This window comes from Clavelina lepadiformis, chromosome 3 (assembly GCF_947623445.1).
Source record: "Clavelina lepadiformis chromosome 3, kaClaLepa1.1, whole genome shotgun sequence".
NCBI lineage: Eukaryota > Metazoa > Chordata > Ascidiacea > Aplousobranchia > Clavelinidae > Clavelina > Clavelina lepadiformis.
In genome coordinates, this window is record NC_135242.1 from 4,724,461 (window position 1) to 4,747,436 (window position 22,976).

The 22,976-nt window shown below is 38.7% G+C and overlaps 2 protein-coding genes across 3 annotated transcripts; one reads left to right on the top strand and one right to left on the bottom strand.

Moving 5' to 3' along the window:
- Window positions 1-501: 501 nt before the first annotated feature.
- On the top strand, window positions 502-18,679 carry LOC143449412 (collagen alpha-1(XII) chain-like). Its single transcript, XM_076949605.1, has 57 exons — window positions 502-715; window positions 1,405-1,556; window positions 1,676-1,778; window positions 2,022-2,191; window positions 2,325-2,493; window positions 2,899-3,024; window positions 3,299-3,484; window positions 3,641-3,778; window positions 3,852-4,006; window positions 4,141-4,282; window positions 4,419-4,552; window positions 4,728-4,872; window positions 4,968-5,104; window positions 5,301-5,445; window positions 5,586-5,713; window positions 5,880-6,015; window positions 6,163-6,296; window positions 6,364-6,511; window positions 6,585-6,721; window positions 7,075-7,219; window positions 7,289-7,453; window positions 7,553-7,666; window positions 7,859-7,998; window positions 8,119-8,245; window positions 8,525-8,661; window positions 8,785-8,929; window positions 9,014-9,181; window positions 9,265-9,378; window positions 9,562-9,701; window positions 9,783-9,909; window positions 10,085-10,221; window positions 10,301-10,445; window positions 10,618-10,779; window positions 10,900-11,013; window positions 11,127-11,272; window positions 11,404-11,542; window positions 11,734-11,867; window positions 12,101-12,248; window positions 12,315-12,482; window positions 12,613-12,726; window positions 12,886-13,037; window positions 13,132-13,279; window positions 13,388-13,521; window positions 13,686-13,760; window positions 14,136-14,280; window positions 14,487-14,623; window positions 14,779-14,926; window positions 15,058-15,215; window positions 15,364-15,443; window positions 15,517-15,592; window positions 16,498-16,628; window positions 16,802-16,928; window positions 17,061-17,215; window positions 17,357-17,617; window positions 17,802-17,892; window positions 17,997-18,112; window positions 18,206-18,679. Exons 1-57 carry the CDS (start codon window positions 640-642, stop codon window positions 18,249-18,251), a joined length of 7,770 nt encoding a protein of 2,589 aa, XP_076805720.1. The 5' UTR covers window positions 502-639; the 3' UTR covers window positions 18,252-18,679.
- On the bottom strand, window positions 18,533-22,083 carry LOC143449413 (uncharacterized). Of its 2 annotated transcripts, XM_076949607.1 has the most exons (5): window positions 21,957-22,083; window positions 20,182-20,570; window positions 19,928-20,063; window positions 19,653-19,797; window positions 18,533-19,382 (listed from the first exon to the last, which is right to left on the bottom strand). In XM_076949607.1, the coding sequence occupies exons 1-5, from the start codon at window positions 21,965-21,967 to the stop codon at window positions 19,269-19,271; spliced, it is 795 nt and encodes a 264-aa protein (XP_076805722.1). In that variant the 5' UTR covers window positions 21,968-22,083; the 3' UTR covers window positions 18,533-19,268. The 2 variants fall into 2 exon arrangements, with proteins under 2 accessions (XP_076805722.1, XP_076805721.1); XM_076949606.1 differs by lacking the exon at window positions 21,957-22,083 and having other exon boundaries at window positions 20,182-21,942.
- Between the last annotated feature and the right edge of the window lie 893 nt (window positions 22,084-22,976).

Genomic DNA, 22,976 nt, shown 5'->3' on the forward strand with positions numbered 1-22,976 from the left:
GATAAGTATAGCCGAACAAACAAGTTGGAAATGCAAAACGCACTCAGTTATGTTTCCGAAAAAACATGAGGTTGGTCCGTAACGCCAAAGGATATTTATATAACGACCGATCTGACTAATCTACCACGAGTGCTTTGGCGTTGATAGTTTCAGCTAACGCGAAGTTGTTTTTGCGCTTTTAAGTTACAGTGAAGTAAGTCGGAAAAATTTTGCATCATACATTTCGAGCTTTGACAGGCAGAGGCAGCTCAACTGAAAACCAGTAAAAATAATAACACACATGTTGTGAAAAGCGAGAGTGGGTGGTCCCGCAATTTCCATCTTACTTAAAGTGATTTGATGCCGAATTTCGCACCGGCAACATTTTTCTCTTAAGGCCTGAGCTCTACGCATATTATTTCCACACAGATAGGGAGGTGTGAACGTGTGATTGATGTCATGGCTTTAGTAATATTTTACTCCCTGCTCTAAACGTTTTCCTCGCAAAAGTCTTTGATGTTTTTCGCTGATATCTCAGCAGGTTGTTAGTGTAAAAAGTTGTTGCTGAACAGGTGTCGGTGCAGGGTTTTTGGCCTAAATTTTGGCATCTGATTCATCATCTTAAGTTCAAACGAAATAAGTGCGCCGGTCAACAAGACAATGGTAACCGCACTTATCCGAAGGTACTTAGCGCTTACATGGCTGTTGGCTTCAGTACTACTCGGCACCAATGCAGGTACAATTAGCTAAGTAAATATTATTCGCATAATAGCTGTGTATATTTGATCAAATATAAATTGATCTATATTTGACCGGCATCAGTTCACATAAACCGCAATAATTAAAGACGTATAAGCTTAATTTAATTTGACCATTGATGAACAAGTTAACTTTCGGTTCTTATTAATATTTATGAATTCAATTAATAAATAAAGGTTTAAGACTTGCTTTTTGCTATAGAATACGTAATAGGTGGAAAAACCATACTAAACAGCATATATGCTAAAATGCTTTGTCAGATACTGACATTATCACTTTAACTTTTGACGCAACCACAAAATAATCCAAAAGCTTAACCATGAAGCGAACATGTAATTGGCCGGAAAATCAAACCTAAAAATCCCATAAAAAGATTTACAGGGATTCGCACCCAGGCAAATCACTTCAATCCAAGTGCAGCAAAGTGCAGTTTTGAGCCTTTTAAATTATATACACACCATTGAACATACTATACTATATAGTAGTTAGGTTCCCGCGTTTTTGTTTGAACTTCGCTCTTCAGTTCGCCAAACGCATGGCTCATTAAAGAAAGGTGAAAAGGTGATGCGTCGTATCAACTGCACAACATCAGTAACGCCAGATGCAACATTGATCTTTGATAAAATATGGATTGAGTTTAATTTAAAACATTGGATTTATTTTTAGCGCCGAAATGCAAAAATCCGCAAGATATTATGCTCCTTCTGGACGGGTCACGAAGTGTTCGGCCAAGTAACTTCATTCTAGTGAAGAGTTATGTAAAAAACTTTACCAGGATATTTGACAAATTCGGTCCAGAGGCTACCCAAATAGGCGTGGTAGGTAAAATAACGCTGTTAGTTGATTAAAAACATGCGTGGTTGTTATTATACGCAATTGAATTCCAAGTAAGAAAATTTTCTCCCAAACTAAATCCAAATGTTCATCTTAATTCAAGGTCCAGTTCGGAAGCACCATCACTGAGGAAATCAGGCTCAATCAGTACACTGACCGTAATGAACTAGAACAAGCAATAGAGGACATCAGATACAAAAATGAAGGCAAGAATCTTCGGCATAAAATATTGAACTATGAGCAAGTTCACAGCCTGCAGTTCAAAAGCTTTTGTAGTCTGTGTGAGATGAAGCCCTCCTGGGTACAAGAAGTGTATCCCGGGATTGTTCAATGAATGTACCTAACTGTAAATTGATGCTGCTTTGAGTGACAAACGGTTTCCCACAAGACGATGTTATTTTCTCTGGCAGTATTGGAGATGTTACTTAAATATTGAATACGCTATGCAGGAACGATGACGGGAGAAGCGTTAAAATACATGGTTGAAACTGCAATTACGCCATCGCACGGATCAAGACTTGGTACTCCTGATGTTAGAAGTGTTGCTATCATTGTAACCGATGGAAAGTCGCAAGACTATTTCAGGGGAACCGTTACGTACTGGTCAGAGGAAGCCAAGGTATGGAATTATTCTTATTATTATTCTTACTATTCTTATTTTATTATATTTAAGTATTTCATGCCTTCATATCTTCGGCTTGATTGAGAATGAAGCTATATTTTGATAAAGATTTTTTGTGAACATTTCACAGAGACGTGGGATCGAAATATTTGCTATTGGTGTTGGACGAAAAGCAAACGATAAAGAGCTGGAAGAACTTGCTTCAGAGCCACTGGCAACTCATAAATTTCATGTCGCAAACTTCGACTCACTTAAAAGAGCAGATATTGGCTTTACCAAAGCCGAAAATTGCGTTGTCGGTATGGGCTGTCTTTGCGCATTTTAAATTTCTACTTGGGCGACTTTTTACTTCATTTATTCGACAAGCAAATACATTAAAGGCTGTTTCAGTTCCTTAACAATCCGCAATTCTCTTTTTAGCACCTGCCCATCCTTATTTCATGTTTTTTAATTAATTTGTTCTTGTCTTAAAAAGATAAAAATATATTCGGTCTGTTAGCTACAACTGGCCCAGGTGTACAAATAGACTCCCATATCATACTCGAGTATCGAGAGATCCTTTATTCCTCATAAATATTTCCCTATGCTTTTTGGCCTTCATATGTAATTACATCAGCCTGCAATTGTATACTTGAACCCCAAATTTATACACGAGAGGTTTGGCTTCTGTACTTCTTATTCATATTTCCTAAACTCTGAGGCAGATGTGGACGAGTGCGCCGACGAAAGCCTCAACAACTGCGAACATAAATGTGTCGACACCGAAGACTCATTCGTTTGTGATTGTTTCGAGGGATATGATCTGCAAGAGGATGGATTTTCTTGCTTAGGTAATATCGGATGCTTTTTCATTCACACTGATGATTACGAAGCAGACTGGATTGTTTGAACGTAACACAACTTCTATGATGCCAATACGGTAGCCTATGTTTATAACTTGGCTGAAGCAGCGTATTGTCGGCTTCAGTGTGTCAAACCGCCTTTTCTCACGCCGATTACTAATAACGCCAGTCTGCATTCGTAAAATAAAACTTGTATATCTTCATTTCCAAAAAACTTTTTATCAATAAACCTACATCTATAAACTTTTTTTCAAACTTTTAGGATCTGATTACAACCCTTATGGAGATTACGGCTTTGTGCCAACGCCAAGTGATTTAATCACGAACAACATAACCCACACAACCTGCAGTGTTTCCTGGTATATGAGCGAAGCTGACGCTGTTGGAGTGGACAAGTACAAAGTTACGTATACTGATGGTGTCGAAGAAAAGACTATCTACGTGCCAGGTCAGTAATTCTGTAGAGTTCATGACCATGATATGTAAATTTCGTGAGGCTTTAGGCTTCGATACATCATTGCATGTCGTTTCTCTTGCTTGGAATAACACTTACGGTGCATAATCCGAAGAGTCCATTAAAACCGTGAAGCAAATTCTCGCGTAGGTAATACAACAACTGTCGTGCTGATGGATCTCGTCTCCAGCACGACCTACGCAGTTTCCGTGAGATCAGTGCAAAATCCACTGACCGAAGACGATGATCCACTTTACTCTGACGCTGCCAACGAGACCTTTACAACCCGTGAGCCCGATTTGTTTTAAGACTCATTAACACTACCTTGTGATAAATTATAACTTAATCTCCTTCCGCGTAGTGGCGCTCGGTAGAACACAGTTGACCGTAGAAAGTCCAACTCTGACCACTCTCACCGCGAAATGGACGGCAGCAGGAGGAGACGGTTTGACAGGATACGAGATATTCATACAACGTGAAAGGGATGAAACTGATATTGGAGTTACACCGCCCGAGGTAACCGTTAGTTTAAGATGATGCAACTTCCAAGAAAAAATCTCTTTTTACATAAATAACCCAGAAAACTGTGGCGACCTCGGCTCTCTGAACATAATCGATGTAATGAAACCAACGATATATTCCATTTTTAGGCGAATACACATAAGGTTTCTGCCGACGTTCTGGAAATAAAACTGACCGGGTTAACTCCGGACAGTCTTTACACGGCGAGGGTAATCCCACTGCATGGTCCCGAACTTGTTGGTATCAGTGGCACAGACACGAGAAGAACATGTAAGTACTTTTACGTGGATTACTTTGTTTTCGGGTACGTTAATTCGCGTGACAGAGGAAGATAGGAAAAGATCTTACACAATTCTTCCGAGAAAATGTCTTTGAAACAATGAAAACGTTTTCAAAAATTTTCTAGCTGCTCTTACTGCACCAAAAGTTGTCGTCGTGAATACGACTCTAACCACGATGGCGTTTAAATGGAAACATGTCAACCACCCAGTTGAAAACTGGGAACTCAAAGTATACGCGAAAGGGAGCGAAGAAGCAAAGGTAAGTTGTAACTTTGTGTTGAGCGCACCAATTTGTTACCCAAAGTTTTCTAAGCATAGATGAGAAAATTTTCATACTTTTTTGATTAAGTTGATAAAGAAACAATGCCGACGTTATATTTGTTTATGACCGTTCACTAAACTTCACAAAGAAAGTTTGTTCTATTGCAAAACAGATGGCCATAGTGTCACGTGAGCAACGTCATCATATCTCCATTGGCCTGACCCCATCCACTTTATATAACATTGAAGTGGTCGGGAATGTAACGGAGGGCGGGAGATACTTTTCAACTCCGGCAGGAAAAGGACATAAAAAGACAAGTAGGGAAATGTGTAAATCTCTGTAAGCTTCTTTTGATTAAAAAACAGGGGCGGGCAACTTGCGGACGCTGTTAACATTACTACTCATTGTTAAGAATCCTTGAAAAAACCAAAAGTTGAAGTTACCGACGCTACTCCAATCAGCTTGGTTATAACTTGGAAAAAGATAAACGTAGAACCAGTATCATGGTCGGTAAAGATTTTTCCCAAAGGCGGAAGCAAGCATTTCAAGGTAAAGTTTAGAGTAAATCAAGTTTAGACAAAAGAAAAGTATTTTCGTTTGATATACAAGAATACGGGTACAAACGTATGAGAAAGTTTATAACTTTGTTTAAAAAGCGGGACTTATTTGCAACCAAATCTCCTTTCTGACCAAACGGTGTTTTAATATCACACAAACTGTGATCTCTTCGTAATGTAACGTGCAGACTGCTGAAGTGGACGGCGCAGAACTTTCCACGCAATTTGACGAACTGATCCCAAATACGATGTATAAAGCAGAAGTAGAAGCCATCATAGAAGAACACGGTCAAAGATTGAAAAGCGAGAAAGGAAAGCAAAAGGGCAAAACTTGTGAGTTGCCAGCAGTTTAAGCAATATTTGAAAAAGTGATACAGGTACTGTAAGTGAACAGCAATTAATTGTAAAATTTGCATATTAGGTTAAAACCATATTGAAATAAATGCAAATAACGGTTAATACGTGAAATTTAGTGCCACTATCTGCGCCCCCTGTTCAAGTCACGGCAACGACGCACTCCTCCTTGACAGCTACCTGGGAAGAGATCAACGCTCCAGTTGATGACTGGTTCATAGAACTTAAAAAAGATGGCGAAGTGAAAGTATAAAAAAACTCATCTTGCAATCATAGATATAATTTAAAGGCGATCCCAAAGGACAATGCCACAAACTTTGGGACTAATGGAAACCCCTTGAATTAGCTAAAATCCTTATGACACTGTACTGCTGTTGAGTTTTTAGAAGTGCTCTTTAATTCTTGTTTCACAGCAAGACGCAGTAATTCCTGCCGACCAACATGAAGTTAATTTCGGTAGACTGGAATCTGAAGCTACCTACGATGTGTTTGTAGTCGGCAGAATAAATGATTTACCAAGCCCAAAAGGAGAAGCTACCGGAAATACAAGTAATTCCATACAAAATTTGACCAAGTTTTGTGTTCTGAAAGAGGCAGATACTATCAGCAATGCTCTCTTAGGGAGCATCGCGCAACTGGTATTTGAAACATTCTAAAAAATAATAAAACTTGAAGTCAGCACACTGACTTTTACAGAACAATATCTTCCCCCTGTTATAAACTGCACATCCGCTACATTATCTTCATTGACAATTGATTGGTCATATCCCGAGGACGCGGGCACGTGGACAGTTAAAATTTATCCCGAAGGTCGACAAGATTATAATAGAGTAAGTAAGCTTTATATATTATGACAACTCGCGTGGGCAGCGTTTCACCAACCTTCTGCCTTTCAAGGAATCGATAGTTCAAGGGGATAGTGCGAACCATGTTGAATTACTTCGCTTACTGCCATCCACCACCTACGTGATTGAGATTGGTGGACTGTTGGCCATTGGTGACCGGAACGAAGAGATGCCCCCAGCCCGTACCACCTGTAATACTGGTAAGATGTGGTCGATGAGTTTATTTGTTCTTGTTGTTTGCTATGAGCATAACCAGTTATGTTTGTGATATAGCACCACTGAGTGCTCCGCCGGTGAACGTGGTTTCTACAACGGATACTTCTATGGCCGTAAAGTGGGAACCTATTAACGCGCCAGTGAACTCCTGGAAGGTTGATGTATTTCAGCAAGGAAAGCCCGACATAGTGAAGGTAAGATCGTCGGTTAACATATATGTTTCAAAGCAGAAACACTATAGCAAATAAATTTGATGGTAGCTCGACCGGGTTAACCCGGTATAATCAGTAGTAAAAAAGCAAGATATATAGGATGTGGATCTGGAGTCAACTTTAGTTTTATTTTCTCAACACAAGTTTTCGCAAGCATAAGCTTGCTGCATCAGATCTACTAAGAGATGGCCATCTTGCTTTTTTATTACAAAAAATAAAGTAGCCTAAAGAATGGGAATCTAGCCTTGCATTGCTACTGTAGCATGCATGAACATCGCGGTTACCACGTGCTATGTATAAACGTTGAAATAAGAAATTTTATGACGATTTACTAGACAGCTGACGTGCAAGGCACCGAAGACGAAATTGAAATTGATGACCTCACTCCGTCGACGGTTTATAGCGTCATAGTAACAGGTCATGTAACCGAGGCGGGAATAGTCGTAGTCAGTCCACCGGGGAGCGCCGTAGGCGAAACAAGTATGTTACTTCTGTCACGTGATGCTTAGCGCATCGGGCGAACGCCTTCACCCGCTTCTCTTTTTTAAGAACCTCCAGTTCCAACTATATCCAACCTAACCGTTACCCAAATCACCCACACCACCGCACGCGTTCAGTGGGACATTGACGTCAGCGATGACGTGGTCGACAGTTACGCACTGACTTACGTAAAATCGGAGGAAGACGACGAACCGATTCCGTTAGAAGTGGAAGGTGCTGGTTCTAATCTTCTTTGCCATAAAGTGCATTCTGCAGTGGATATGGTTGGTAAATTTCAGTTATTTTGCTTACACGTATTGCTTGCTTTTACAGACAGGAAGTGGGAGGTATTGATCGAGTTAACACCGTCGACGAAGTACAACGTATCAGTACTCGCTGTAAATGCATACGACACTTCATACCCAGTGGAAGGAACTTTCACTACAAGTAAGTGCAGATAACCGATTCAAATGATGGCCTTATTTGCTACAGGTAGGCTTTTGTTACTTGTCAAGGCGCAGGGATAAGTCTGACGAAGTATACATAGGCTACGCCGAGTAACGCATCGGCATATACAACGAGATCTGTCCCCACTTAGAACTCTTAAAAGCTTACTATCACACTCATTGTTGTTCCTAGAATCGCTGGGAGTCGTCGAACTAACACTTGAGAATCCAACACTGACCACTCTCACAGCACAATGGACGCTTACACAAGGTGACGACGTAACAGGTTACGACTTGGCCTACTGGGATTCAGAAGGAGAAGAAAGCAAAGAGGTTCGTTAAGACACCGTCAAAATTCTTTATTTTAAAACGATGTTGCAATACCAAAGGATAAAAGCATTATATTCAGTATATTTAGATTTGAATAAAAGGCGCAAGTCATTGACTTTATAGACTCTAGGACCGGAAGAGAATAAATTTGTGCTGACCTCTCTAAAGCCTGGAACGTTGTATCATGCCCTTGCAACGCCCCTCCACGGAGAGCTAACTGGACAACCTGGATCTGATGAAGAAACGACAGGTAAAAATTGAACTCGTTCTGGTCAATCAAGTATGACTCATCCAACCTTTACAGCGCCAGCTGATAATAAGTTAACTCAAACCACCAATGAGGCAAAACTAAAACATACTGCAGTGTCCTAACAACTACAATTTTATGTGGAAAAAATTTAAATAATCTTTTCTGGTTGTAGCCAGTGCGGGAACATATGGAAGCAATTTGTTTGATTAGAACGGAGGTACACTATGTCGGTAATAACTTGTCAACTGCCGGCTATACTTTTGTCTGTGTTTGTGACAGGATTTATGGATCCACCACAGGTGACTGCAGCAGCTACCACCCACACTTCTATAAACGTGAAATGGGAACCTATAAATGTGCCGGTTAACACATGGACAGTAACTGTGGTTAAAAATGGAACTGACGAACCAATTGAAGTATGTTTAGTAATACCAAAATATATTTCAATAATGGATTCGTTTTTGCAAAACTATACTGAACTTATGGCCGAGCATTGCAAGCTTCAATAAGAACTTGAACTATGCATTCATTTTATCCAGATAGTCGACGTTCAAGGCGATCAGGGTGAAATTGGTTTCGATGACCTCATACCCTCGACACTTTATGACGTAACAGTGGTGGGTAATGCATTGGATGCAGGAGTAAGGGTTGTTGGTCCTGCAGGATACGCTGAAGGAACAACAAGTAAGTCATTCTGTCAGTTTCTTCAATGATACAACATCACTTAACTGCTTCTAGTAGACTACAGAATAATTTGTACCTTTCTAGAACCTGCACCTCCAATCCCAAGCAATTTAACAGTTTCTCAAATAACGCATACAACTGCACGCGTTCAGTGGGATATTGGTGACGTCGATGAGGATGCAGTAGATTACTACATCTTGACTTACGTAAGAGCCGACGGCGATGATGAACCTACCCCTGTAGAGATAGAAGGTACCTCTGCATATTGGCGACAACCAAACTAATTAGCAACTGTTCGTATCTTGTTTCTTAAAACTTTCTTTGCTTGGTTACAGGCCAGACGTCAACCGTGCTAACCGAACTTAAACCTTTCGAAAAATACAATATATCTGTCGTTGCCGTGAACGCGTATGATACGTCAGCATCAGTGAATGGATCTTTTACAACAAGTAGGTCTACTGCTCGCTAGACATCAGTCCAAAATTTTAGAAATACGGGGTCTAACCGGCATTGTCATTAACTTCTTCTTCATCGCATAATTGATCGATTGTTAAGGTGTGCATCGTGCAATTCAAAAACAGTGTCCACAACTAAACACAGCTAAATATTAAAACTGTTACCTTTCTTCTAAGAGTCCCTGGGTACCGTGGTACTGACACTTACCGACCCGACGCTAACCACCCTGACAGCACAATGGACGCTTACAAAAGGTGACGATGTAACAGGCTATGATTTGGCCTACTGGGATTCAGAAGGAGGAGAAATCCATAAGGTAAAGCATGCAGAGCCCGACAGAAGGTATTTTATCTATGATACCTAAAGACAAAAAGTACGCAACATGGGCTTTACGCAGATGCTGGCACCCGACAACAATGACAGTTTGCTGAATGATCTTGACCCGGGGACGTTGTACTACGCCCGTGTACTACCCATTCACGGGGAGCTGTCTGGGGAGCCTGGATCGGATGAAGAAAGGACAGGTAATGGAAAAGTTTTGCTGGATATCATAAGCAAGACACCTTCCATAGGAATATGCATCGACGCAATTAATTGTGACATGCGCAGACTTGTCAGAAATTGGAAAATAACAATTTCAGTTGAGGACACCAAAATAAAGTAAACTATTCCCCTTTAAACTTTTCTGTTGCAATATAGCTTCACTTGCCCAGCCCGCTGTCGAGGTTACTAGAACCACTGATGTCACCCTGGAAGCTGAATGGCAGGACATAAATGCAGATGTCGCTTCGTGGACGGTTAATCTTTATCTTCACGGCAGCACTGATGCCATACAGGTAAATATACGACTTTTCACTAAATTCGAATTGGAAAATTTCAATTTACAATTTTGAAAAAACGCAATTATTTTATCAGACGTTCGATAAAGAAGCTGAAGAACACGAAATACGTTTCGACAACTTGCAGCCATCGACATCTTACGACGTTCAAGTAGTTGGTCACGTGACCGAAAACGACAACGAGCTTTCAACTCCGCCAGGTGTCGCACAAGGAGCAACAAGTACGAAAAATGCTTTTAGGTCTTAGGTCATTAATTAGCAACAAGACTGATCATAAAGGTTTGTTTTAAGTTCTAGTTTAAAACAACCTCGCGTCATTATGTAGTCCAGTGACCAATCGACTAAAATAATCCGGAAAACCTGGATTTTACAGTTCAAATGTTCTTGCCTTAGAAATGACAATCCCAACGCCCAGCAACCTACGAGTAACCAAAGTCACGCATACCACTGCTCGGGTTCAGTGGGATATTGGTGACGTTAGCGATGACGTAGTCGACTACTACATGCTGACGTACCAAGAATCAGAAAAAGGAGAACAAATATCATTAGAAATAAGTAAGCGATGTTATATGGTAATGCCTAACACGATATAGCAGCTAGTTGGTATCGCAGAAAGTGGTTAACTTATCCATGAATGTCTCACGATACGCTAAAATACGCTTCATCTATAATCAGGGAACAAATCCGCGCTGCTGACCGACCTTCAGCCATCCACACGGTACGACGTTTCGGTTAGAGCGGTTAATGACTACGCTATTTCAGACCAGGTCAGCGGGAATTTCACAACGAGTAAGTACCTTGCAAGATCATAGCCTGTGACAAAAAAATTCATTGTTCGGATGGCTGTATAAATTATAACATGTATTCTAAGCAGTCTTCAACTAACTGTGGTTTCATGGCAGAGTCTCTTGGCGAGACTGCATTGACCTTAGAAGACCCAACTCTAAGCACCCTAACAGCACGCTGGACGTTAGACGGAGGAGACAGCTTGACTGGCTTCGAATTAGTGTACAAGAAACTAACTAGCGATGATGAACCTGAATCTGAGGTAAAAAGATCCACGGTGTAATGAATCGTACTAAAATACTAAAAGCAAGTTAGTATTTTTTTAAAAGCAAATAACAAAGTTCTTTTCCAGCGTTACAAGAACTGATGTTCAATGTAAACGTTTAATTTTAGGAAATTCGTCAAAAATGTGCCCCTGACCAACGCGAGTTACTCCTGACCGGACTCGAACCCGGTACCCAGTATACAGCAAGTGTAACCCCTCTTCACGGTAAACTCACTGGGGTTGCCGGGTCTGACGAAGAAATGACGAGTAAGCATTTTTGAGATAACATTTAATAAGAGATTTGCCTTCATTATAGTAATTTGCAATGGTTTCCTTTATCATTATAAATATTCTTCACTTCCTTCCTATTGCGTTTTGGGAATAACACAGTGTTTGCTTCCAAACTGATTACATAATCTGCAATATCCGTAATGCTTGTAATATTTTGTTTCCATCAGTATCCTTGGATGCGCCCAAGGTTAAGATAACCTTCATCACTGACACGATGTTGATAGCGGACTGGGAAGACACAAACGTGCCAGTTAACAACTGGTCTGTGGAGCTCTTATCGAAGGAGGGTGGTGTAGTCTCCGTAAGTGGTCAGACTCACATGTTTTAAACATTACTACAAATGAACATAACCACGTAGCCTAGATCTCTGTGAACCTCCTCTAACAAGAATATCTAACCCCCAATCTATACTGTTCAATGGGTCTAAATACAACGGAAATAACACCGTCTCCTCACCGCTGACGAAAATAACTTTAAAAAATGAAAATGTGGGTGGGTTGGAATCGTGAGTAGTGTCAAATCTTTTCTTTTCAGCTTGTCAATGAACTTCGTCCAGAACAGCGTTCAATGCTATTTACGGAATTGGAACCTTTAACTAGTTACGACGTTCAAGTGCAAGGTTTCGTTTCGGATAATAATGAAGTGTACAGGACTCCACCAGGAATAACTGAGGGAACCACAAGTATGAGATAAAACTTTTCTTATAAAGCACTTTCCACCTTTTACGATGTCTGGCAAACTATTGCAGAAAGTCCGATACCGACTCCTGCTCAGCTTACATTCAGTGAAATAACCCACACGTCAGCACGAGGGCAATGGAACATCGGTAACGTGAGCGATGACGTAGTGGATCACTACATCGTGACATTAATTGCGGCTGATGGGAGCAAAGATCCAATTGACACGGAAGTGAATGGTAAATTACTCAACACTTTTAAAAGTTAAGTTATTTGCTAACCACTGGTCAACGACTGGAAAGAAACCAAAATCGTGGAAGAGTCTGATTACGTTTGGAATCTACTCACCTCTGTAACATGTTGTGGTAGACGAGAAGACCATTGTATGGAGCGAACTGGATCCTGCGACCAAGTACAACGTATCAATAATCGCCGTTAACGACTATGCTTTCTCTGACCCCGTTCAAGGAGATTTCGTTACGAGTAAGTTAAGTGCTTGTAGGCAGGGCTGGAACCAAGACGGATTCTTTTTATAGTTGAACAGCACGACGTCATAGCTTTTACATCAAGCAATGGATCACAAATGTATTTCTGAATAACATCAGTGATGTCCCAAATTTGACAAGTCGTTTTCGTGTGTAGAAACTTTGGGAAAGGTTACATTGACTCTCGTCAACGCAACTCTGAGCACACTCACTGCAGAATGGACCCACGTTGGGGGTGACGATTTATCACAGTTTCTAATAACTTACCATGAAGTAACTGAGGAACTGAACGGAAATGAACCGGCTATGGTAACTATCAGAAATTTAAAGTTTCCCGAAATCGTGCCATAACGCAAAATCTATGACGATAACAAAATGTTCATAATATACTGATATCTTATAGCAAAAGGAGGCATACTACCCAGCAGAAGCCCGAAGCGCCAAACTGTCCTCCCTGAAACCGGGAACTCTTTACGAGACGAGGATCGTTGCCTTGTACGGGACGGACGGCGACCTCCCCGGAGACGCTGCCACGGACGAGGAACGGACAGGTGCTTTATTGGACCAACGCTCGGAAACGAATTAATGTTATTTCCAAAATAGCTCGTTAAATGATTTGCTGCACCACGTTTTTGGGTAGGATTGTTTCCTTTCCATAGATTCCCTGATCGCACCAGTGGTAACTGTTACCAATTCAACATTGTCTACCATTGGAGTGAGCTGGAAGCCAGTCAACTACTATGCTGACACGTGGGTAATTGAGATCGCATCGGACGACCAAGATTACCTTAACGTGAGTGAGTGTAAAGGGAACAGACATTGTCTGTTTATAAGTAGATTGCATGGATACTACCCTAAAAGCAGTTCCAAAGTACACATTTTGTAGCTTCATATCTTACACGATTACCAAATCTTTTTTATTAGGAACAAGAACATGACATTTTTTTATTTTCTAAGGATGCTGATCCCGTTGTCCTGCCATCAGATAACCTTTTTCACGATCAAGCTCCGTCAGAAACTCAACATTACGAAGTAAAACAATTCAATGTTTCAATCAAATCAATTATATTATTAAAATATTAACGTAAAGATGAATACGGGTCCGATGCAAAACTCAAGCCACGACCACTGACCAGATCGAGAAATTCGGCCGAATTCGAACAGAATTTCATTAAAGAGGCGAAATCTAATGCAACATATTTTAACATTTGACAAAAAAATGTGAAATAGTTTAGCGGGAATAGCATTTGATAACGTCCTGTCGTTTGACACTGATAGGGATCGACTCTGGATTCTTTTGTGTCGAAACTTAATATTCGAGTTCACAGGAACCCAAATCGTTTCGGCATGTCCCTATTTTCAGATCAAACTTATGCGGAAATTAACTCTTAATCATTGAACAACCAGAGCACAGAAATATCCGGAGATGAGCTTGATACGATTTTCACCGGATTACAACCAGACACCGAATACTCGATCGACGTCATTGGCCACGTTGTCGACGGGGGACAATATTTCATTACACCGAAAGGAATCATTACGGGGAAAACAAGTAAATAGGAATACAAGCTTACTTGCAAGCTCTGTTAGTGGTCCGAACTTGAAAGGCTGGATAGATTTTATGGCCGAAGTTCGTTTGTTACACAATCCCACAGTGCCGTTATATTACAAAAAAGAACCCGTGTATAAACACTCCTTTCCCATAAACAATTCTTTCCTAGTAATAAACCGAACAGTAACTCACTATTTTATGTCCAGAAATGCTGAGCACGCCAGAGGTCGGATGCCAGGAATCAACCGATTCTACTGTCACGGTCTACTGGCCGGAATTCAATCCCGAACCTGCCTCCTGGACTCTTACCGTCTACCCTGAAGGGAGAAAAGAAAATGAACAGGTGATAAACCTGTAAATGAATAAGACACAAAATTGCAAGAAAGTCATTAGTTTAAACTCAATGCTTGAAACACATTAAATTATCTGATAAATTCTGGTAAATATTAACCGAACCGTCGAGCGTTCTGTTGTGATATAACAATATCTTCGTCCTAGGCCCTGGAGCAACCGGGTGATGAAGAAATGGAAGCGGTAATTAGACAACTTCCTCCCGCCACAACTTATATCATTGAATTAACCGCTAATATGGAGGAGAATCAGGTCGTTTTTAACAGTCCGAAGGCGAACACAACATGCACAACACGTAAGCGGTTTTGCTCACTCATGTTTTAGGAATGTTTTCATTTTGATCGGGGTTTTAAATTAATCATTAACTGTGAGCTGCTTTAAGCCCTACCTATAGCTATCATATATTTCCTTCTATCACCATTGCAGACCCCGCACCACCAAGAAATATAGAAGTTACAGATCGCGAATTAACAAACCTTGAAGTTAGCTTCGATCCTTCCTTCAGTTCTGCTGATTATTACGTTGGTGAGTGCGTACCTGTGAACGATAATGAAGAAGATGATGAAGATGCGACCGAGGGAACGGTAACCTCATAAGCAGCGTTTACCAACTAAGCCGTGTTTGTCAGCTTTCTGCTGATGCCTCTTTACTAAGATCATTTAGACTACATTTTGAGTACTACGTATTTCGAAAGTTGATGCAGCAGTTTGATTTTGTTTTTATTGCGAACAGTTCATCTCGGAAACTGTCATGGAATGCAACGACCTAGACCCTGCTACTAAATACGATATAGCCATCCGGGCTGTGTATAAGTAAGCCCATAACCGTTTGCGCACTGTGTTTATTTTGTAAGAATCACTTTCTACGTCTAATTACTGTCCGCAGAGAACTTGAATCGGATCCAATATCTATCCGCAATGCCACTCTAACCCCACCACCCAGCGGCTTAACTCTACTCGACGTAAGTGGAGTGCAAATGACTTGTATATAGTAAATATATTCGACTTCGATATACTACGTTGTCGCAATACTATAAGGTATACCTACGTATGTATATATATTTATATACTGTATATATACTTACATAGATATATATATATATATATATATATATATAAGATGCATGGTAATCACTAAAGACTGGTTCAGTGAAGATAAAATGATATGAGGAGGGTGATTATTTTTTGACTTGTCAAAAAAAAGTCAAAAATTTGTCAAATTTATAGCGTTAGGTCAAAAATTGTCAAAATTTTTTACAAAGTCAAAATTGTTTACAAACTGCATTGTCGTGGTGTCGTAGAGGTTTCGCTGTCAGCGAACTTTTCATTTTACACATTGTAGCCTACTTTATGCTGTTGTAAACGGCCCACTGTCTACTTATTGTGAATCATAAACCATTAAGTTAAATAATTAGGTTCATATGGTGTGATGCTCAACACACCTCAAAACGTGTAAAATTTTTGGTAGGTCTTAAGTCATTTTGCGGCAGCTGTAGGTTAAGTGCAGCTCCTGCTTCGGTTTTGCTTTAGATACTTCATGTATCTTTAGTTTAGTGTATTGAACAGTTTTTGTTGTGTCTTAGCTGCAGTTTTTTGGCAGTGATTTGTAATTAGCTCATTTCCCTTTTCAGAATAGGCTAGGTCTGTGTTCAGATTTTTGCCCTTCTGTTAGACAACAACAAATTTTAAATTTTTGTACAATAATGCGTAATTAACTACTTGAGTTCTTCATACGTCAAAAAAAGTTTTTTAATGTCAAAAGTTTCAATTTTTAGGTCAAAAATTTTTCGTTTTTTAGGTCAAAAAATAATCGCCCTAGATATGAGTAAAATTTGCATAACCTATCTTTATGACACTTTAATTTTAGCCCAGCGTTTCTACCATGGTGGCGGAATGGCAGCCACTGGACATGGAAAACGTGGACAGCTACATCGTTTCATACAAGGCTCCATTCGATGAAGAGCCGACATCAGTTTCCGTAGACGGAGATACGACATTGTAAGTAATTTTAATCTATAACCAAATGTTCGTATTGCGTTCAACCGCACAAAAGAGATTATCTTTGAAGTTAATATTTGACATTCGGCTTCTAACATTTGCCATAAAAACTGTACCTTATTGCAATTTCCAATCTTTGAGGCATCTAAGTAACTTTACTCATCTTTTTCAAGGTTGCTTCTCGAGAATTTAGAACCGAACACTTTGTACACCGTCCAAGTGCAGGCAGTGGTTGACGGAGAGGAAAGTAGTCCTGATGAAGCCGAAGAAAGCACTCTGGAAGAAGTTATTCAAATCCAAGTAAGTTGCCTCCTTCATCGCTTGAAGCGACAAAACTGTTCCCAAAATACATCTTTAATTTCTGTTACTTTTACAAGGACTGTTAAACTTCCGTGTAACTGTAATTGATTTCATATGTTTTGTCGTACTTAGATTGACGAGGTAGGGTTTACCAACATAAACGTCTCTTGGAATCCCTCTGAAGTGCCAAGCGTGCAAGCTTACTGCATTCAAATCGCACCTTCCTTAATAGAAGAACCTCGTAATGATCTTTGCTTTCCAATTGACTTGACGGAAAATCGAATATTGTAAGCAGCTTTAGCACAAATCACTTCGTAATGATTCCATATTGTTATCACATTATGTTTGTTGTGAATAATTTAGAATATCCTAATGCATGACCAAAATCACTTGTAGCCAGTTTCTTCTCACACTGTATTTTCGTTCAGCGATCTGGAAACAGCCCAAGAATATCGAATATCCATTGCCGCAAAATACCCCCATTCAAGATCAGAAAAGACGGAGAAGTTGGCCACAACCCTCGCGCTACCTCCAATCGGACCGATCACATTTACCAACGTCACTGAAACTAGTTTTACAGCTCACTGGATACCACCGGAAACAGAACGGCTCGTGTCCTATGTAGTGACGTACTTCACAGAGGGAATGGAACCTATAATCGTCAACGACGTGGATCATCCATTTTTAGAGTAGGCAATTCAAGAAACACTAACTTGCATATAATCTCGACTCATTTTGCTAACCAGTATTTTGCATTAAGCAGCGTATGCAAGTGTTGTGGTATATGCAATTGTAGACTTAACTGTAGTTTAGCTTACACAGTAAGGAATCAATGGATTACTTTAGTTACAGCTTCATTACATCCTTTTGCAGCATTCCCGGATTAAATCCTATGACAGTGTACAACGTAACGGTATCAGCAAAATATCCCAACAACCTACTCAGCCATCCCATAGCAGGAGCCGTAAGTCGCCTCTACGTACTATCTTTGAAGGACATGATTTACGTTATCACTGTCGCGTCTGCCTCATTAGATTCATTTCTTTAAAACACCGTTGAAACTTATAGGAAACAACACTGGAAGATATAGGCATGTGTTCTTGTGGGACCTATCTTCGTGCACAGACTAAAATGCAGTCAATGATGCTTCACCTAATGGGAAAGATAGAATCACTAACTAGAAAGTAAGTTGGTTCATTTCTGGCTGTAAATACCACAAGTTTGCAATTATAACGTTGCATTAATGAATCGTGACGTCACATTAAAAACACTTTCAGGATTGACTTACTTACCGAAGAGAATCCAAATAGTGACTCACCCTAAAGTTCAAGCAAAACATTTGAAGAGTTCCATAGATCATCCTGTATATTAAAATGAACATTTTTATATTTCATACAGCATATTATAGTCCCATACAGCATATTTATAATCGTTAATTTTACCGCCTTTTTGTCGGGCTGCAGTGAATCATCTCATCACACTTGTTATGACAAATTGCTTTGTGTTTACTGTAATCTACTTAGCATCACCTCCATGACTATTGTAGTTTATGAAAATGAACAACCAATCCTTAAAAGCAGGTCTTTGAACTGTCACATGGTATAAACACTTAATCATATTTTATTGCATTTGCTTAAGCCTAATAATTCCCTTATGCTTGCAGCTTTTTGTAGCAATGATGATGAATTAATTTGTGTTGATATCGGCAATTTTCAAAAAAAAATCATGAAATACATTCAAAAAAATCAAATGATTGGAAAAAATTGCCGTTTTGATAGTAAGAAGGTGTTTTTGGTTGCAACTTTGATTGAGTTTTATTGAAAAAGATTTTATTTTCTAAAACATTCTCCATCTGATAAATGTCCAATTCTTGGACCAAATAAGCAACCATCATACAGTTGCAGACAGGATCACAATCCTTGTACTATATAAAAGATCTCAAGGCTTTCATCTATATAGGATAATATAAGAAAAACAAGATATCTGGCATTACGCAACAAAGATATTAGCAAAACTAAAAATATTGCAAGTTTAGGAAAGGTAAAGCATAAGGCAGTACGCAAAGAAGTGAGTAGTACAAAATACTGATTTCAATTGCTAATGAACTAACACTGCAACAACAAACTCTGTCTATTTGTACAATAAAACGGAAGCAATAAAATAAATTATTAGGTAAAGGTCTGTATGAAATATGTACAAAACAAAGTAGAAACGTGTACAAGCAAGTGCAAGAAAAAGCATCATGAATAAAAACAAAAATTTAACACGATGATCAATGACTTTCCTATAACAATGAACCATAACATTAAGCACAAACTACTAATAGTATTTTATCAGCAATTATTGGTTTTTGTCAGTATCACTGCTTGAATTCATTTCAGGAAAAATTTCAATAATATCTACTTTTTCTTGTGGTTCTGCAACATGTCTATCCTTAAATTCTGTGATAGTATTCTGAAAAAGATTTAAATGCCAAAGTCACATTTTAACTTTAATATAATAACGTAGGTATTTTCAGAATCTCCCTATAGTCAAGGGTGGTTCTGATGTACCGTATACAAGTATGCTCAAAGAAAATTCACTGAGTTCTTGAATCTTTCAAAAAACTTCTGTTTTTCAGAAATACATATTTTGCCCTAAAGTTTTGATAATTACAGAATTTATTTATATTTTATAAAAACACATGTTTTTCAGTATTTATCGTAACAACATTCTTGCACTAACCAGTTGCGGTAGAACAATAGTGACATTTTTCTTGTATTTGGCAAGTTTTCTTTTAACAAAAATTACCAAAAGTGCAGCTCCAATACATATCGCAGCCAAACCGGCAGTAAGCAAACCTATAGCAGTGCTAGTCCACATCCATGACCTATAAAATGAATGTTTAGTCAACAGTACATCATAGGTGATAAGTAACAAGTAGAAATAATAAGACAGGACTTTACTCTAACCTTAAGGAAAAGTTAAGTCAAGTTTCTCAGTAAAATTTTGATACATACAATGACTTTGGTATTGGTTTCCATGCACTCATTTTACTGAATTTGACACCAGGCTTGTAGAGATATCGCTGAGCAGCATACAGAACGTCCACATCATTCCATATTGTTTTATAAGATTCAGCACACTTCCCATTTCCTAAAGTAATTTACATCAAAAACAATACGTGTAAATTATAATCAAAGCAGACGACACAATATTCTGGCTTTCACATTATTATTTTAATATTATGTAGAAATAATAAAATTTCACTTACCTAATATAGTTTTTCTGTAAAAGTCCTGAGGAAACTTTATTGTTGTGAGCCAGAAAAAAGCAACTGTACAATTTCTTTGAAATGGTAGCAACTTGGACATCGTCACATTGTCTTTAATATGACAATTTACTGGACCACCGCCAATCAATATCTCACAATCAAAGCGGTCTTTATTGTCCACAAAATATTGCGGAAGATCAAAAAAGCAAACTTGAACCCATAAAGGCAAACTATCTGTGGCATTTCTTCTAAATTCAAGTGCTTTTTCAATATAGCAGTTCATGTCTGTATTATTGACCAAGCAGTAATCCGTGCCTTCCCTTAGAGCCGGTTTTGAGCACTTTGAAGGATTGGTTGCATTTCTGACTGCGTTTTGGCTCAAAACAAAACTGTTAAATATGATAAAAGCAATAAAAATCCCACTACTTTGAATTATTTTACATTCTATAAACATCCTTAAAAGAAGACTTCAAAGAAAGAAGAAATTTGAGGAAATCGGTGCATAGGCATCAAACTTTCTTTCTAACCTCTTTAGTGTGCAGGACTTATTAATTTGGGCACACAGTACAATAAACTTCAGTACAATAAAGTCAGCCATTAGGGAAGTCTGATACAATAACTTAGTGCATATACTAGTATAGTTAACAAAACACATCAGTTATTTATTCTGGTTTAAAGGTTGGTTGAGCCCAATGCTTAACCATCAATATACCTTTCTCATCTGATACAGATCAGTTAAAACAAAGCCTTCTTTAATGTTGTTTCAAATATCATTGCAGACAATTTGACATGTAATTGGAATACTTATTTGAGTACTGATTGAAGAATTTTTATGATTTCAACTCAGGATTGAATTCTCACAGCTCCAGCCTCCTTCAACCTTAGTTATTGACCTTATCTGCATGCATTTTCTTTTTTCACGAATGAATTTTCTATTTGTTTTATTTTTTTGGTTTTATGTGAATTTGATCTTTTTCCAACCAGGCACTATTCATTAAAATCATTGTACAGGAGCAAGCTTCACTGACGCCTTGTACAAACATTGAACAGGAATCGTATAATTGTGAGTCTGACACAAAACCGAGCTAATTGTATTCTTCTGCTACTAGTACTGAAAGTGAGGATAGTTCTTTGTGAAATTTCCTTTGTAACGACACCACATCATCCATATTAATGTTAAAATACTGTGTGCGGACCTCATACTAGAATGTGTTAATTTCATTTCATTTTACGGGAAATATCTTTTGAAAGCATACAAATTTTATTACTCTGGTGTAATAGAAAAGTATACAATTTGTTTTATGAATTTTAACTACTGTATATTTATTTTACCATCAAACAATATTTTCGATTGAAAATCATTTTGTATGTCCTGACATGATCAAATAACAAAACAAGAAATAAACAGTTTTGAGTTTCCTAAACAGTATCAACCTTTACCATAAAGTAGCCTAATCTACTAACACGTAAGAAATGTTTATACAAAATGCTAGGCCTATTGCGCCTTATGTTACTTGTTACAAATGACTGGATTCAACTGGAGGCTATTACAGTTAAAAAACCTTACAAATTTACCGCCCCACAACCTTAGCAGTTAGCAATTTGTAACCCTGGTTGCCTATACATAAGCTACACTGGCTATTATCTCAATTCTTGTAAAATTGATACTTCCTCACGCTGTTTTGAACATACTGCCACTGGTACTCCTATTGACATTAGCGTCTATTATACTTAACAACCAATCCCGTACAATATGCGAAATCTTTTCTGCTTACCTCCAAATCATCTGCACCTTTGAACACGTTTCGCCTGCGGTTTGTAGCTGGGCTTTCCCTTTCTCTTCCCAGGCGTTTGTTTTGAACTGCACTCACACTTTGGACACTACTATGCCGGAGAAGAACCACCACAGAACAGCAATCTGAATAAGGGGATTTTTAAGGGAAAATTTGCTTGCATGGATATCTCATGTTGTGCGTAAATAAAAAGTGTTGACAAAACATAGGTTTAGTCGACCATGCTAGGTGTGACCAGCAAATATTAACGTTATTTTTGTTGAACACGTTTTAAGCCTTTTTGGCTTTGTCACTTTTTCCTGTTCATTGGCTCGTGTAAGTTACCACTGGCTTCATTTTTCGTTCCCAGCGTGTTTTTGACGAAAATTAAAATGATTGATTGAACAATTGAACTGCCCTTAATCATTTTACAACATGAACTTTTTATTCAACACACCGCACTTCTTGCCCTATTTCCGACTGAGACCTCTCAAGTAAGTCAATTCAAAGCACGTAAGTAACTCGCTGCTTTTGAGATGATGGAAACATTCATTCGCTAATTGTCCAAAGATGTTTACTAAATTATCAACTGGCATAAAAAGAAAAGCTGCTGTATACTATACGTCTATATTACTGTTTAACTCATTGTCATTGTCGAATGGACGTTTAAAGCTAATGTTTCGCTTTGCTTTTCTTTGCCCACAATGGCCTGGGCTCAATGAAAGTTGCAGCACTTCACTTTCACACTTGGAAACTCCATTTGAAAGTTATTGTATTTGTTTATAGAGGGTGTTTCGAAATCATCGAAAATCGTGAAATATTGGCTGCTGGTACAAGATGCTTCCTATGGTTATAGCTGTAAGCTAGTGTTCGTTTAGGAAAACCATAGTTTAATTCCTCCGAGTGTGATAGTATACAGTACTATACACGAAAGCCATTTTGCCGTCACCGAAATATACTGTGTAGAAAAAATTCGTTATGCAAAATATATAAATCGTTTTTCAGCACATCGGAATAAAAAAT